General features: G+C 43.8%; 1 protein-coding gene across 2 annotated transcripts in view; it reads left to right on the top strand.

The window, feature by feature from the left end:
• CSMD2 (CUB and Sushi multiple domains 2) overlaps window positions 1–16,065 on the top strand; it is a 643,348-nt gene extending 627,283 nt beyond the window's left edge. Inside the window, exons 62-70 of one of the 2 annotated variants that reach the window (XM_063311620.1) lie at window positions 727–800; window positions 3,113–3,224; window positions 3,714–3,893; window positions 4,772–4,837; window positions 7,421–7,582; window positions 8,474–8,586; window positions 14,159–14,246; window positions 14,993–15,131; window positions 15,892–16,065. In XM_063311620.1, the coding sequence (XP_063167690.1) occupies window positions 727–800; window positions 3,113–3,224; window positions 3,714–3,893; window positions 4,772–4,837; window positions 7,421–7,582; window positions 8,474–8,586; window positions 14,159–14,246; window positions 14,993–15,131; window positions 15,892–16,051 (1,094 nt within the window). In that variant the 3' untranslated portion in view covers window positions 16,052–16,065. Of the gene's footprint in view, window positions 1–726; window positions 801–3,112; window positions 3,225–3,713; window positions 3,936–4,648; window positions 4,655–4,771; window positions 4,838–7,420; window positions 7,583–8,473; window positions 8,587–14,158; window positions 14,247–14,992; window positions 15,132–15,891 lie in introns of both variants that reach the window. The other variant, XM_063311621.1, reaches the window with a different exon arrangement.
• The last annotated feature ends 1,546 nt before the right edge of the window (window positions 16,066–17,611 follow it).

The raw sequence follows: 17,611 nt of genomic DNA, 5'->3' as shown, positions 1-17,611 counted from the left end.
GGCAACAGGGGGAAGGGTCAGTCAGGAACTTGTGGCCCAGATTGTTTCTAGTCACCGACCAGATCTCAGAGATAGCATGGCTAGAATGCCGGCCTAGCAGGAAGGGATCAGTAATAAGAAGGTCACAGAGATGGGTTTATCTGAACCGTTCCAACGTTATGCCATAATTTACACTGTGTCTGCCTTTTTTCTTTGACTTGTCTTTGCAGGGTAGGAGGCCAAGGGTATATAAAGCTGTGGTTCTACTTTTGCTCAGGGCTGCTAATCAAAGTGCCAACTGGGAGCCCAGTATATGCTGTGTGCATGCTAATAACATCATGTTGTATCTTCACAGTGATTTGGTTGCTTAGGCGAGCCAAGTTTTGGCCACAACAGTATATATGACCCCAAACAATCAAATCTCAGTCATGCTTACAAATACCTGCAGCTTGGGATAAATAATAGGCTGTGAACCTTTGGGTGGGTTCTTTCTTTCTGCAAAGGTTTGTGAGAACTGCTTTTAAAGTTGTGCCTGCTTATCCACCCACTTGCTTCACTCCCTTCTGAGGACTCACCCAGCGATTCCCCAGATCCAGAAGATTCTGCACGCAGGGCTCGAGGCAACATGAAGTCCCTTTGCCTTTGTGGTTTAAAGCATCTCAGCACAGCAGAGTCCTTTCACAGAGACCTAAAAAGAAAAGAAAAGAAAAGAATCGAACGCTGACATTTGTTTGTTCTTCTTTTCAGACGCAAGTGTTACAACCTGTGTGGATCCAGGTGTGCCCCTCTTTGGAATTCAGAACAATTCCCAAGGTTATCAGGTAATATATGATTATCTCCATGCCCCCCCCCCTTTCTTTTCTCATTCTCTCTTCTCCCTGAACAATCTTGGTTATCTGTACAATATAGCAAAATTGCTAATTTGTCATCCTTAATCCTGGAACTGAGTACATTCATTCTCCTTTTATGCAAAACGCAGACCATGATGATCTCCCTTTGGAAAGTCGTTATCTCTTGATGAAGCTGTTTTGTGAGGGAGACAATAGCAGGATTTTGCCGAGAGACTTTGATTAGATTCAGAGGTGGTCCTCGATGATGCTTGTGCTTCTAATGGAGGCAGAATCAAATAGTCTCCCAGGCTATATCTTGCCTCCCATAGCAAATAACAACAAGGCGTCTCAAGCTGGAGGAAATCTGTGTTGTCCCCAAGATTCGACACTGACTTGATGGCCCATAATCAAATCAATCAAGCTGGCTATGAAGACAGGAGGTTCTGAAATTTGAAATCCCCATCTGCACACGAGAGGGCAGCTATCAGCAGCTTTAGGAAAAAGATCAACAGTCTCTTCATGCTGTTGGTGCCACTGCCCAGTCTGGCATGAGGGGTCTGTCTCTCCTCAGCAAACCAAAAGTTAAAATGGCCAAGCATGTGTGAGTTTGTGAGATACGGTGACAGTCTCATCCTTGAGAGAACACTGGATTTCCATGAGATTCAACAACCTTGTGAGAATGACCATTTCAAAATATAATGCTACATACGGGAAACTCACAGGGTTACTAGAATCGTGAACGCAAAATGTTCCACCCAGCAACATTTTGTTAAATGTTCCACTAGTTTTATGACTGAAGCACAAACTTATATTTCAAGTCTGAGTCACTGGGGAGCCAAAGGAGCTTCATCATGCTTTTCATCTTTTTATATTTATTTTTTATTTTTTATTATAATTTCTTTCCTTGAATGTTGTGAACTGCCCAGTGCCATTGAGAGTCAGGCAGTATACATGTTTAATAAATTATTATTATTATTATTATTATTATTATTATTATTATTATTATTATTATTATATACAACAACATGAAATCACAGTTGCCAATTCTTTAGCTGGCATGGGCCATCATTCACATCAAGTTCTTCCCAAGAACCTGGGATGTCGTAATGTATCGGCATAGTATTTGTGTGGATCCAACCAGCGTGGCCTTTTGTAATTGACAGATGGAAATTTTGTCAATGCGCAGATTTTCTAAGTGCCTTCCAAGGTTTATGGTGGGGCCACCATGGCTGGTTTATGCCATAATCCTTCAACTTCAATTTTCAGATCTTGATGCTTTGTGATCTTCTCCAATTCTATGTCTTCTATTCTACTATCCCCTGGTATTGCCACATCAATTAGCCACACTTTCTTCTTTTCAACCACAGTTAAACCTGGTGTGTTATGCACCAAGTCCTTATCAGTTTGTATTCAGAAATCCCACAGTATTTTAACCTGCTCATTAACATTATTATTATTATTATTATTATTATTATTATTATTATTATTATTATTATTATTATTATTTTGACCCTCCCCCACAGATGCCCATGGGCAGCCAGCTCTGCACACTGCCTCTTGGCCAGTGTAGAATTGGGTGCTTGACTTCTGACTCCTGGAGTCAGTGCAGTCTATGAAAGTGAGTTTTCTTTAAAAACTAGGGTTTTTCTTTTTAACCCTCCATTAGTTGCTGCTTTTGTATTGTTTTTTTTTTAGAAAAAAGAATAATTACTAAATTGCTAAATACAGTATTACTTATGTGATTTATTTTTCTATGTGATTTATTCACCATTTCAATCCTAGTAGACTCTAGGCATTCTGCAGATATAAGTACAGAAAACAATAATCACTTCTCAGCCTTTTGGCTAAAATCAAGCGTAATATGATCTAATAATAATACAGATTATGTTAATTCCTTATAACTGTTTTTGTTGTTGTTAGAAACAAAAGTTAATGTATCTAATGTAAGTAGCAATAGCTCCATGGTCAGTTCCTGAAGAACCAGCTTTTTAGCAGCCTCCAGAAGGCTGGTGATTTGTTTAATTTTCAACATATTTAATATAAGCTAAATCAAGTTCAGCCCTGACTGTGCCCACTCTTTGGAAGCCAGCCCTTGAGACCAAATGTAGCCCTTGGCATCCCTTCCTAGAGATTGACAAAACAGGTAACATTTGTGGTTGAAATACATTTACGTGGGCTCCATCTTTAACTAGATCAGTTTGAAACTGATCTAGTTAAAGATGGAGCCCACGTAAATGTATTTCAACCACAAATGTTATTCATTCACACAACACGCTAAGTTTGCATTGTTTCCATTGCAATAGGTTGGGAGTGTGATCTTTTTCAAGTGTCATAAAGGATATCTGTTGCAAGGGTCCACCACTAGAACCTGCCTTCCAAATCTGACATGGAGTGGAATTCAGCCAAACTGCATCCGTAAGTCTTACGACCTTTTGCCAAGCAGAATAGCTGCCTGGGCATTGGCAGCACAGTCTATGCTAAGAATCTGGGGCTTGGAGCATATACTTAGATGCCAGATATTAAAATTTGCAGCCTGGGTAGATGATATGGAAGTGAGAAAACGCAAACCAGCCTGCAGAGTGGGAGCCCTGGAAAGGGAAAAGGAGGAATGAAGTGTCTGAAGGCATTTTATCAGAAGTTGCCTCCTTCTGAGTCAAGCCAGCTCATGGTTTCAGACAGGCTTTAACTCTTCACCCAACCAGCAACCTTTCCCAACCTGGGGCTCTTCAGGTGCAATACCTGACATTTCCAAATAACATCAACAACCTGCTGGGAATTCTGGGGGATGTAGTCCAGACAGATCTGGAGGATACCAAGGTTGGTAAATCTGTCTTCTGCCCTTGCTTAGGCCTGGTTGATGTGGAGTAATGTTGGGTCCATGAGATGTTCTCCATGTCTTTGCAGCACACAACTGCAAGGAACCAGATACCCCAGCCCATGCCAATGTGGGCGCTCTGGACCTGCCTTCTCTGGGATACACCTTGATCTATTCTTGCCAGAGCGGCTTTTATCTCACTGGAGGATCAGAGCACCGGACTTGTAAGGCTGATGGCAGCTGGACAGGGAAGCCTCCCATTTGCCTGGGTAAGCAAAGCTGCCAGGAGGTCAATCAAAAGGCAGCTTTACGTCTACAAAGCATCTTCTTTTTCTTTCCACTTGAAATTCATCTGTTGCATTTCAGCCACCTGTTTCACTGACAAATCACTCTATTTCTGTCCCCCACCCCTCCGCCCCCCCAGGCATACAGGATTAAAATCTGCTTTGTTAGATTAGACCCAAAGCCCATTTTGCTCAGCAATTTTCCTCCAGTGGTGCCAGAACATTAAGGCAATCTTTCTCCATGTTTCTCCCTTCACTTCTGGTACTCAGGGACAGAGTGCCTCTTCACCTATCTGGAGGATCTCAGCAGCTTTCATGTAACAAATAAGCCTTCCTCTATCAACATTAAGCCTTTGTATCTAATTGCCATTAGCACAGTGTATAGCTTAAGTAAACAAGGGTACTCTTTTTTTGTTTGCACATTATGGAATCCAACATTTTTTGGTTGACAACTTTCGCCGGTTCAAATATTAAAAGGCAAGGTGGGGAGATCTCTATGGTCACACATCATTCATAATTATAGACATTGTAGGAGGTCATTCTTCTTAGTCTACAGTAGCAAGCAAATCAGTCTGGTAGCACTTTTCCTGACTAACATGCTTAACCAGGGCAGTTCTAAACCTAGTGGCTGCATTCACACAACATGCTAAGCTTGATTACGTTGTTTTGCATGAACATAAGCCATTCAATTAATTTATGGTTCCATGTATTCTGCAAACCCAGGAAGTGGGTTAATTCAGACCCAAGTTAAAGAGTCTGTGATCGCAGTGGCCATATGAGATCCTCTTTATAGCCTCCTGTTATTATAGATATTTATGTCACCTTATTCAGATATGAACTGTTGCTTTGCTTGTCCTTTTAAGCGGATGTCCGACCCAGCAGATGGCCTGTGGGCACTGCAAAGGACCACCATCTTCCAAAAGTCTCAGGTACCTCTTTTTCCTAACTACCAAATGCATAAAATAGATTAAAAATGAAACAGCTGAAAGAATTACTCAGGTTTCAAGGCCTGCAAATATATGGGTGCACAGTCAATTTAGTTAACCGATATGAAAAGTCAAACCATTCATTGATCGAGTATTTTTAATGGAATGGAGCTCTTAATTAACGGCAACACTTTTGAATGGTTTTGAGGTAGCAAAGCATGATAAAAAAATTACTGAATAAATAACATGAGATAAATTCGCAAATAAAGAGAAATAAAGGGGAAAATAGCTCTGCCTCTATAGTACATTGAACTACTTTTGATTTCTTAATTCATGGATGCTGGAGGGTTAGAAAATATTTTTAAACTAAATTACTAAGAATACAAAAGTGAGCTATATCCCCATACCAAAAAAGGGAAACACTAAAGAATGTTCAAACTATCAAACAGTGGCACTCATTTCACATGCCAGTACGGTAATGCTCAAGATCCTGCAAGGTAGACTTCAGTAATTCATGGAGCGAGAATTGCCAGATGTACAAGCTGGGTTTAGAAAAGGCAGAGGAACTGGGGACCAAATTGCCAATATCCGCTGGATAATGGAAAAAGCCAGGGAATTTCAGAAAAACATCTATTTCTGCATCATTGACTCTTCTAAAGCCTTTGACTGTGTGGACCATAACAAATTGTGGCAAGTTCTTAGCAGTATGGGGATACCAAGTCATCTTGTATGACTCCTGAGGAATCTGTGTAACAACCAAGTAGCAACGGTAAGAACAGACCATGGAACAATGGACTGGTTTAAGATTGGGAAAGGAGTACGGCAGGGTTGTATACTCTCACCCTACCTATTCAACTTGTATGCAGAACACATCATGAGACATGCTGGGCTTGAGGAATCCAAGGCTGGAGTTAAAATCACTGGAAGAAGCATTAACAATCTCAGATATGCAGATGATACCACTTTGATGGCTGAAAGCAAAGAGGAACTGAGGAGCCTTATGATGAAGGTGAAAGAAGAAAGTGCAAAAGCTGGCTTGCAGCTAAACCTCAAAAAAACCAAGATTATGGCAACCAGCTTGATTGATAACTGGCAAATAGAGGGAGAAAATGTAGAAGCAGTGAAAGACTTTGTATTTCTAGGTGCGAAGAGTACTGCAGTCAGGAAATCAGAAGACGCTTAATCCTTGGGAGAAGAGCAATGACAAATCTTGATAAAATAGTTAAGAGCAGAGACATCACACTGACAACAAAGGTCCGCATAGTTAAAGCAATGGTGTTCCCCGTAGTAACATATGGCTGCGAGAGCTGGACCATAAGGAAGGCTGAGAGAAGGAAGATCGATGCTTTTGAACTGTGGTGTTGGAGGAAAATTCTGAGAGTGCCTTGGACTGCCAGAAGATCAAACCAGTCCATACTGCAGGAAATAAAGCCAGACTGCTCACTTGAGGGAATGATATTAAAGGCAAAACTGAAATACTTTGGCCACATAATGAGAAGACAGGACAGCCTGGAGAAGATGCTGATGCTAGGGAGAGTGGAAGGCAAAAGGAAGAGGGGCCGACCAAGGGCAAGGTGGATGGATGATATTCTAGAGGGGACGGACTCGTCCCTGGGGGAGCTGGGGGTGTTGATGACCGACAGCAAGCTCTGGATGTGGGCTGGTCCATGAAGCCACGAAGAGTCGGAAGCGACTGAACGAACAAACAACGACAAAAGTGAGCACTGGTATAAAGCCCTTGTCCAGTTGGAACTGTGATGGGATCAATTATATATAACTATGTAACTATAGCTCTAACTATATATATACACAGCTAGATGTATGTTTCAAATGTAGTTAGAAACAAATCATTCCAAGCATTCCCCTTAACCAAAAGGGAGATATTTTTCTGATATCAGTAAACAGAGCTATGAATTAAGCGTATCTGACTTCAGACAACAACAACCAAACCCTTATTAAAAGATTTAAGACACAGCTGATAATTTCTCAATCAGCCAGGAATGTCATTCAACATTAAAGAAGCTCTTAATGACAAAACAACAGCAAAGCAGGCAACATTACAAGAAGAGCCATATGTAGAAGATCAAATAACAGAGAAAAGGGGGAAATAGAGCAAGAAGCCATCACATCAGCAGAGAGAAGAACAACCTCTGTGTCTCGTGGGGAACCCCGTTTAACAAATCTAGAATTCCTAATCTCAAATAATACGTACATCCACACAGGCTGAACCCAGGGGTGTCTGGGGGGTGGGTGTGTGCAAAAAGGCAGGATGGCGACTGCAGCCATGTGCCCCCTTTTTCAGCTAAATGTGCCCCTTGACTTGGCTGCACTGTTTGGGAGATCTCCAGGGATAACTATCCGTCTTCCTACCCTGATCCTGTTCCTTGAGATTTTAATCTGTCTTTCTAATAATGTTGCTGTTTGGTAGAAATGATAATCCTCAGGATTCTTGAAGGAGGGGCACAGTAGTTGTTTCAGAGCTGGTAAGGGGATGCCCTTCAGGTGTCTAAACCATAGTTGGGCCTTTTGGGCTTCCCACTTGTCGCAAATATCCTTCTTGTCTTGTTCTGCCTTGTCTACTTCTAGTTCCTGCTGATGTCTTTGCAAAAGACTCCTTTTGGAAAGGGTCTTATGAATATATGGGTAAAAAGCAGCCGGCCATGCTTTCTGTCACCAGCTTTGACCCAGTCACCAGTAAAGTTAATGCCACCCTGATAGACCACAGCGGTGTGGAGCTGCAGGTGTCTGGTAAGGCAGCCATCTAGGGCTTTTCTGCATTCCTAGTGGGAGAAGGGGGAGGTGATGCCACCTGGATGTCCCCCCCCCCCATTAAACAACATAGGAGGGAAAACGCTGTACATTCAACCTTATCTGCACTATGTATTAATACTGCCAGTGTAATGGTATTTTACGGCTCTCTTCATCCATGTCTGCCTGGACAATCAAGCTGAAACATCTGCCTAATGCGCAAAGCAAATAAATGATTAAAGAGCCTGAGGATACTTCCTAGATAATCATTTTCCAGCTGAAATTCCTTGGCTGCATTCGTACTAGGGTTAACATACCACAGTAGCCAAACAAATAAACCATATTCTAGTTACTGTGATGGCTTGGTTTATACTACATGCTATGACCAATGCCTGGGTTTTCACAACATAACAAACCACAAATGACCCCAGTTCGTGTTATCCTAAACCAACTTGCACAATCCCAGTATGTGGATGGTTAAGTCTCTCTATCTTGGACATCACCTTACCCATTTCCTTGTGTTTATTTTTATCTTTCATTTTAACCATGTTCCCAGTTGGAGACAACTATTGACAGTTTTTTGTCTCCAACTGGAGAAAGCTTTTTTTGAATCTCTTCTGGATTTTCACTCTCCTGAATAATTTAATGCTATCTACAGGCTTTGGCAACAAGTAAATGAATGTTAATACAGATGAGTTCCCAGCATAATTTTAGATGCAACCCTACTCTATCTTCAGAGAACATTCAAGAGCACTGAAAACCTGCCTTCTCAAACTGCAGCGGAGCCCCCGGCCCTAACTCTTTCATTGTCTCAGGGCTTCCTCCCCCAGCTTGCTTTACAAGAAAAACAGTAAACCTGGAAGGCCCAGCTCTCTTACCTTCTCTTCCCAGGTATTTACAAAAGAGAAGATGTCCATCTCCTCCTCCAGGTTCACCAAATTACAGGGCCACTGGAGATCTTCATGAACAAATTCAAGAACGATAAGTGGGCGTTGGATGGACATGTAAGTATTTGCCTGAAGTGTTTCAATGGTAGACGTACAGAGGAATTGGGAAAATAACATGGGAGAGTTGATGGAAGAAAATGTGGGCTTTTATTTTATTTATTATTCCAATTTCTGTCACTGCCCATCTCCCCCTTGAAAGCTTTTGCACTGATGGTTAGAAACAGCAAGCTCTGAGATTCCCTACCTTGATGCCCTTGGCCTGGTCTGTAGCCCCAGAATTCTCAGGTTGTAGGAATTCTTTGAGTCCTCATTCTAAAACATTTTGAGGGCATAAGGTTCAGGAAGGCTGACCAACTGTCATACTACTCAAGAAAAGACCTTCTCTCTCTCTCTCTCTCTCTCTTTACTTGTTCATTCTCTCCCTCTTTTTTTAATGATTAATAAAAGAAAAGAAAGAAAAGAAAAGACCTTTTGACTAATTATTGTAGTTAGAGACACTTAGCCAGCTTTACCTTGATGAAACAATCCCATAGTGGAGACACTACAAATTTAAATACCTGACAGTAAAATAACAATTGCAATTAAAATGTTAAAAAATGTTAAATGTTTAAAAATGTTTAAAAATCAGAAAACAATTTGAAAAATTCATTACAGGTAGTCCTTGCTTAACAACCACAATTGGGACCAGAAATGTGGTTGCTAAGTGAAGCGGTCATTAAGTGAATCCAACCCAATTTTACAACCTTTTTGTGGTGGTTGTTAAGTGAAACACCATGGGTGTTAAGTCAACCTTGTGATCATTAAGTGAATCACACTGTTCCCCATCGATTTTGCTTGCCAGAAGCCAGCTGGGAAGGTCAAAAATGGCGGTCACATGACCACAGGACGCTGTGGTGGTCATAAATGCAAACCAGTTGCCAAGCGCCCAAATAGTGATCACGTGACCGCGGGGACACTGTGATGGTCATAAGTGTGAGAACCGATTGTATGTCATCTTTTTCAATACTGTTGTAAGTCTGAACTGTCACTAAACGAATGGTTGTTAAATGAGAATTAGCTTTGTGTGAAACAGAGTAATTATCTTTTCCAAGATGATTCATTGGGTCACTTCCTTCAGTTCTTTGTTGGTTCTATTCCTATTTGACCAGTCCTTCTGCTTCTAAGTCTTCCAAATGAAGGATTTGGTAGTCGTGGCGACTCTGTGGCGTGTGGTGAGGAGTGGTGGGCCTGGGGCTTTCTTGGGCCCTGGTCCTGGGCAGCGAGGCCGGGCCCCGGCAGTGGCTGGTGGAGTGGCGGACCGGCAGAGCGACAAGACCCGGATGGGACAACCAGGCCTGGATGGAACAACAGTCTCCAGGATAGTGGATTCCGCACCAGAGCCTCCTGGTGGAAGACTTTGGGGGGAGGCTGGGGTGTGGGTGCGAGTCATCCCCTAACCCTCCCAGAGACGGCAGGCAGTTAAGAGGGTCCCTCCTGTGTGGGGGTGGTGCTCCCCTCTGAGGGTGAGAGATTCGGGGGGGGGGCAGAGTTGTGTGTTTGTGCATGGGAGTGTGAGAGAATGTCTACCCCCTGCGTGAGAGACGGGGGGGGACAGGAATGGGCGGGTGCTCCCCATCGACCAGTGAGAGAGGCTGAGGGGGGCACAGGGTAGGTGTGCGGAGCTCTGGCTAGACTCCCGCAGCACCGAGAGGTGAGCTGGTGCACTGCGGGGCTGGCCATTGCCCGGCTGTTGATTGATTCTGGAGAATGGGTGAATGGGGGAGGAGACCCTTATTTCCACCCAGGGTTTCTGGAGGTCTGGGAGTGGAGGCAACCGGGCCTGGAAATTCTGGGGGCTATAGAGCGGGGTATATCATCAAGGTGGTGATGGGTCGGGGATGCTATGACGGGAACCGGAGGGCGGGCCATCTTTGGGGAAGACGCCCCCGGTGTTTGTTACCGGTGGTGTGGCTGTTGTCATCCGAGAGTCTCTTGGGGCCTTCAGGGACCCTGCCCCACAAGTTGCTGGGTGTGAGACCCTGTTCTTCAAGTTGGGTTCCCGAGAACAGCTGGGAGTCTTGCTACTGTACCAGCCCCCCTGCTGCGTAGCAACCTCCCTGCCTGAGCTGCTGGAGGCCGTCTCGGGTTTGGCGGTGGAGCTCCCCAAACTTATGGTTTTGGGGGACTTCAATCTGCCTTCCCTGGGGCAGGCCTCGGAGGCAGCTCAGGAGTTCATGGCTACCATGGCAGCCATGGGCCTGTCCCAGATCATTCGGGACCCAACTCGAGACAGTGGTCTCACTCCGGACTTGGTCTTCTTGTCGGAGCAGTGGCAACGTGATCTGGGGGGAGAGCTGCATCTATCCCCATTGTCATGGTCAGATCACGCCCTGGTGGCCCTGAGATTCTCTTATGCTGCTCCCCTCCGCAAGGAGGCAGGACCCATTCGATTGGTCTTTCCCCGGAGACTGATGGACCCAGTGAGGTTTCAGAGGGAGCTGGGGGAGGTGCCCAGGGATCTGCTGCATGGTCCAGTGGAGTCCCTGGCTGCTGCCTGGAACAGGGAAGTGACCAGGGCCTTGGACAGGATCACCAAATCTGACCGAACACAAGCTAGGGCCACTATTAAGGCCTACCTTGTGGCGGTAAGAGCAGCAAAACAGCGGTATTTCTCCGCTCTTATTGCATCCGCAGATTGCCGTCCAACGGTCCTGTTTAAGATCACACGTACCCTTTGGGGAAGGTGGGCCCAGTGACCCACCTACAGGGCCATGCGGAAGAGTTTTCTGAGCATCTGCAGGATAAAATCACTCGGATCCGGTCTAAGTTGGACTCCATGCGTGAAGCAGGGTCTGTGGAGATAGTGAGGGAACATTTTAGCCTTGTAATCTGGGAGCAGTTTGATCTGATTGGACCCGAGGAAGTGGACAGGATCCTCCGGATTGTGAATGCCACCAACTGTTATTTAGATCCATGCCCCTCCTGGCTGGTGAAGGCAGCTCGGGAGGTGACGTGTGGTTGGGTCCAAGCGATGGTAAATACATCCTTGAGGGAGGGGGTGTTCCCAGTCACCTTTAAGGAGGCACTGGTGCTCCCCCTCCTCAAGAAGCCATCTCTGGACCCAACTGTGCTGGACAATTTTCGTCCAGTCTCCCACCTCCCCTTTTTAGGGAAGGTGGTTGAGAAGGTGGTGGCACTGCAGCTCCAGAGGGTCCTGGAGGAAACGGATTATCTGGACCCCTTTCAGTCAGGTTTCAGACCATATAGGACAGAAACTGCATTGGTCGCACTTATGGATGATCTCTGGCGGGAGTAGGATGGAGGCAGTGCATCCATCCTTGCTCTCCTTGACCTCTCAGCGGCTTTCGATACCATCGACCATGGTATCCTTTTGGGATGGCTCAGGAAGTTGGGGGTGGGCGGCATAGTTCTGCGCTGGTTCACCTCCTTCCTCCAGGGCCAGTCCCAGTCGGTGGTGATAGGAGAAGAGAGATCCAGCCCTCGACCCCTCCATTGGGGGGTGCTGCAGGGTTCAGTTCTCTCTCCTCTCTTGTTTAACATCTACATGAAACCACTGGGTGAGATCATCCATCACCACTGGTTGAGGTATCATCAGTATGCTGATGATACCCAATTATACATCTCTATCCCGGGTGAGGTAAGTGATGCAGTGACTGCCCTTTCTCGGTGCCTGGGGGCTGTGGGGGTCTGGATGGGGAACAACAGGCTTCAACTGAACCCTGGTAAGATGAAGTGGCTGTGGGTTGATGGTGCTTCATCTTCCGGGAAACTGTCATCTTCAGTTCTGGATGGGGTGGCACTACCCCAGACAGACTCAGTGTGTAACCTGGGGGTTCTCCTGGACTCACGACTCCTGCTCGAAGAGCAGGTGGCAGTCGTGGCCAGGAGGGCCTTTGCGCAACTTTGGGTTGTGCCAGTTACACCCGTTCCTGGATCGTGAAGCCCTCCGAATGGTCACTCATGCCCTGGTTATCTCCCATATAGACTACTGCAATGCACTCTACATGGGGCTACCCCTGAAGAGTATCCGGAAGCTTCAGCTGGTCCAAAATGCAGCCGCATGGGCTATTTTTGGTGCACCTAGGTGGGCACATATAACACTGTTGCTGCGCAAGCTGCACTGGGTGCCAGTTTGCTTCTGGGTCCAATTCAAGGCGTTGGTTATTACCTTTAAAGCCCTACATGGCACGGGGCCAGGTTACCTGAGGGACTGTCTCATCCCCATTACATCGGCCCGCCCCACCCGATCATCCAGAGAGGGCATGTTACAGACCCCATCCATAAGAGAATTTCATCTGGCGGGGTCCAGGAAGCAGGCCTTCTCTGTGGTGGCCCCCGCTCTCTGGAATATCTTGCCCCCGGAGGTGAGGCAGGCCCCTTCTCTTCTGACCTTCCAGAAGGCCCTGAAGACCTGGTTTTGCCATCTCGCCTGGGGTGGGAAAGGGAATAACCATTCTTGGGGATGGCTCACACCCTAGAGTCCCTCCCACCAGCCTGGATTTTACATTTCTCTTGGATTTTATTTATTTATTGGGTTTTATTATAATTGTTTTATGTGATTTTAATGTTTATGTTTTATGGGGAATTTTATTGTAAACCGCCCAGAGTCCCTCTTCTGGGGGAGATGGGCAGTGGCTAAATATGAGAAATAAATAAATAAATAAATAAATAAATAAATAAATAAATAAATAAATAAATAAATAAATAAATAAATAAATAAAATTTGTGATGGAAGATCTGGAGAGAGCTTAAATGAGCTGGTATGTAAAAACAATTGCTTTCTCTTTAGCAGCATAGAAGAGACGGAAAGTGTGGTGTAGTGGTTAAGGTGTTGAACTGGTACCAGGGAGCATTGTGCCCAGCTGGGCTTTAGGCATGCAGGGACCCATCTTCTACCCACACAGATTTTTGTGCTGAGATAGATCAGTGACCCAGCACCCAGGAACACCCCTCTGGACTTCCTGCCTTTAACAGTCTGAGCCCAAATAAACTCCAACCTTCAAGCATGTTTCAATCAGAATTGACCCAAGAAAGCCAGAGGGTGTTTCTAGTAAACACCACAGGAATTTCTCCAGGAAGATTGATCCCAAGATACCCAGTGTCTGTCTAGATAGCTCTACCAAATTCATCCCCAAGATACGCACAGCACCATTCCTGCTAATCTGGTACCACGATACTGTACACAGCTTGTCCTATCACATGTTCCATTTCTTCTTAGCATGAAGGTACCACAATATTTGAGCCACATTTTGAGTAAGCAATAGCATGAAGAATAAGGGTAGGTTTGGCTTTCTGGTTTTTATTTTTTACTTAAAACTCAATAAATCACTGAGCATCTAAAATTTGGTAAGTCATTCCACCTCGCTACCCTACGTAGATTTATGGGTTCTTTGTTCTGCTCAAGGAACTTCCTTCAGTTTCTTGTTCCTCAGAGTATCTTTGCTCTGAAACCAAAAATGTGTTTTTATCCTATTGAACCTGTTAGAATTCTTGTATAATTTTAAATTTATCTGAGTAATTTCTGGAGGAAACATCCATAATACTACAATCACCCTATTCCTACAGCTGATTTTTTTTAACATTTGCATCTGGATTTTGCAGTATTTTTCATTTCCCACTCCAAATGCAGGTCACCCCGGAATCTTCAAGTGGGACATTTGTCTACCAAGGGTTTGTCCATGGCAAAGGCTTTGGACAATTTGGCCTCCAAAGACTAGGTAAGCTGACTAACTTTCAGACTGATATTTACCCAAAATAATAGCTGCTTTTTAAGTAATTTGTATGACAATTGTAAGATTTTCCATTTAAGCTTAAGTAGGTACCAGCTATCATATTTCATTATTTTAATTCAGTTATTTTTTTCCACCTTTCTGATTTAATTTTTGTTATCTTGTGAAACTGAGCTTCAACTTCTATTTAAATAAATTCCAAGTTATTATTTCCAGAATTCCACCAAATTCTATCTGCTTGCCATCACTGCACAAATATAGTCATTTTGTTAACATTATTCCATCAGTAATGTATAAATTTTACCTATTTATTGTATGTGTGGTGTTTGGTTGAGCGTGAACCCTGTTTCTTCCTTGTTTGGAGTCTTGGACTGCAAATCGAACAAATAAAAGGAACCCCTTGGTTATCTGTTTTGGGAAAAACCATAGAAAGTCCTTCTAAAGCTAAATCCTAACTTCCCATTTTGTTTTCTGTCTCATAAATGATGGAGAGGACAATAGCAAGAAAGAGACTGTAACCTATGGATAAGTCTCTGCTAGCACTCTATCAAGCCAAACAGCTGCCATGTATCTTCCATCCTTAGTAATCTGACCAGAGATTATTTAATTAGAAGTGTCAGGGATTAAATCTGAGATTTAAGTATTTTGTCATACTTATATGCAGCAGATGTGTGTGGGCCTCTCCTTCCCAACTGAACTCAGCACCAGTAATTTAATGGTGTTTTCTTTTCCAGATAGGAGCATCATTGAACGGGATCCTGAATCAATAGGACATCCATTTGCATCCAACAGCAGCTCGGTGGCAGCTGCGATCCTCGTGCCTTTCATCGCCCTGATGATTGCAGGGTTTGTGCTCTATCTCTACAAGCACAGGTGAGATGTCCCAAGAGGGGAAGGCAGCAGATAACCTCTCCTGGCCTCATAACAAGGGTTGTAAGAATTAGCATGGATTTTCTGGTCCAGGGTCCTCCAGATTGTTAAGTCACAATTCTCACGATCCCCACCCAGTGTGGCTAGTTGTTAGCCCTATCAGGGAGACCAGACTAAGAAATGGACACCATGCAGACCTAAGCTACCTTTATTAGAACAGCTAGAGTAACAGACTCTTGCAAGCCTGGATATGCCTTCCTTCCTTTTTATTACCTTCATGAGAATTGGGGGTGGGGTGGGGGGGCTGTCTGAGCATTTTTGCAAATGCCTGGGCTCAAGTTTTGTTAATCTGATCATTGCCTTGATAGCAGGTCTTCCTTCTGTCCTTCAAGGCCATCCTCTTTATTCCCGACATTAGTGCTGAAAGCTGCAGTCCAATGCCCTGGAGAATAGGACCCATTTGCTCCACACTTTCTGTGAATCAACTGCATTTGTACCTCTCAGACTAGCATGTGAACAGGAATTCAATACACTGTTCAGGAGAGCTAGGCTGGTAGCACAGTTAAATTGCATTTCTTTGTTTTCAAGTGCTTCGTTTCAATTAATTTGAATGAGAGAGGGAGTGGAGACAGAGAAATTGCACTAGAATGCTGTTTTTCTGAAAAGACACTCCAGAAAGTGTTCACATATTTTAGTGCATTGTAGTTTCTCTATACACCTGTCCTGCAGAGCACCCCTTAATTCTTTGTCCTATCTGAAACAGAAGGAGACCGAAGGTGCCATTCAATGGCTATGCTGGCCATGAAAACACCAATGTCCGAGGAACATTTGAAAATCCAATGTATGACCGCAACTTGCAGCCAACAGATATCATGGCCAATGAGGCAGAGTTTACCGTCAGCACTGTGTGTACTGCAGTATAGCACTTACAATTCTGTGTGCAGTAAGTATCACACCCTAAACAAATTTTCCATATATGCCTTTCAACTGCTACAGGGACCCACCAAATTACCATTAGCCTAGCATTTTAATTTGAAAAGGGTTGAGTAATAATAATCACTGTTATTCACATCTTAGAAAGTAAGAGAAAGAGACTATCAGAGCCACAGTGTCCATTTCTGACCATAAGAAAGCTGAAACATGTTATCCAGATCCAAGCTTTGGAGACAAATTCTTGATCATCAGCAACAGCACTTTGTTAGATAGAACAGCTTAAAGAATAGGTCACATCATCCATCCATCCATCCATCCATCCATCCATCCATCCATCCATTTTGTTAGTTTGGATAGCCATCTCTCTTTTCTCACTTGGACATCTTCCAAGCTCAACTGTGAGACTTTTTGGCATACTCAAGAAAGTCCTTTCTTTTCCCAAATGATCTAGGGAGTATTTGGTTAGTTAGGAAATACACCTTGTTGTAGAACTCTCTTCTGTTCTTCCTAAATATGATCCATGTATCAGTTATAGGCTGTGTTCCCAACAAAATGCTTAAATTACTAAATTAACACATTAACTGGGTAGGCACAATACACTGAGCCATAAATTAGCCAAACGATCTTTTAAGATACAAAAAACAAACCAAGGTTAAAAGTAACCAGATTCAGCATATTGTGTCAATCAGCTAGTCAGTTTGTAGCAACTTGTTAAGTTGGATCAGTGTTGACCTTGATTAGTTTCTTCATGACTTAGCGTGTTGTACAAACCTGGCCTGTTTGATTAGCTTATGGTTTAATATGTTGTACAAACCCGGACAATGGGTTAAATCAGTAACCAGGTTAAGAGTGTTGTAGAATTGCAGTCCTAGTATATCTAGAGAGTGCCCAGTCAGTAAAAGAGTTTGGGTTTTATATTTCTTCAGGATACTTGCTCCAATAAGCACCTTATCCACAAAGGGAGCTTGTTCTGTGCACCAGCCATATCTTAGGTTGGTCAAAGATGCTGCCAATGCCAGGATGACATCCTGTTAACTTTCCCCTTTGTGTTTTCAGGCATTTGCTGATCCCTTAATGGTACCATTTCTTTGAGGACTATTTGGGCATTTCTTCTTTTTTTAAAAAATGACCTACCCCTGCCTCCAAAAAGACATCCTAGGTTAACTATTTCTGGCCAGAGGGGGCACCAAAAGTTTTAATTGATCTATGGCCTTGGAATTTGAGGGAGCGTTGGTTATGTGATGATGTCATGGTACAGGAGCAGGGACCATATTTCGGGGATTGGAAGAATTATTTAGATTAGAATTCTAATTTTAGAATTATGATTATCAGGGAAGTTTAATGCAAAACATTATTCTGCCAAAAATCTCAAAGGTGCACTGTGGGCTGAAGGGCAGAGACGCCTACCCCCCAAATTGAGTTCGTTCATCCATCCATCCATCCATCCATTTTTTTTTTTAAGAAAAGCACAAAATAAAAATTTCAATTAAGAGAAACAGTGGTTCATTCAAGTGAAAGCCTCTTGTGATGGAAACCCATTGTGCCTTCCT

This window comes from Candoia aspera, chromosome 10 (assembly GCF_035149785.1).
Source record: "Candoia aspera isolate rCanAsp1 chromosome 10, rCanAsp1.hap2, whole genome shotgun sequence".
Taxonomy (NCBI): domain Eukaryota; kingdom Metazoa; phylum Chordata; class Lepidosauria; order Squamata; family Boidae; genus Candoia; species Candoia aspera.
The sequence above is the reverse complement of the archived record's forward strand: the minus strand, read 5'-3'. Positions and strand labels throughout refer to the sequence as shown.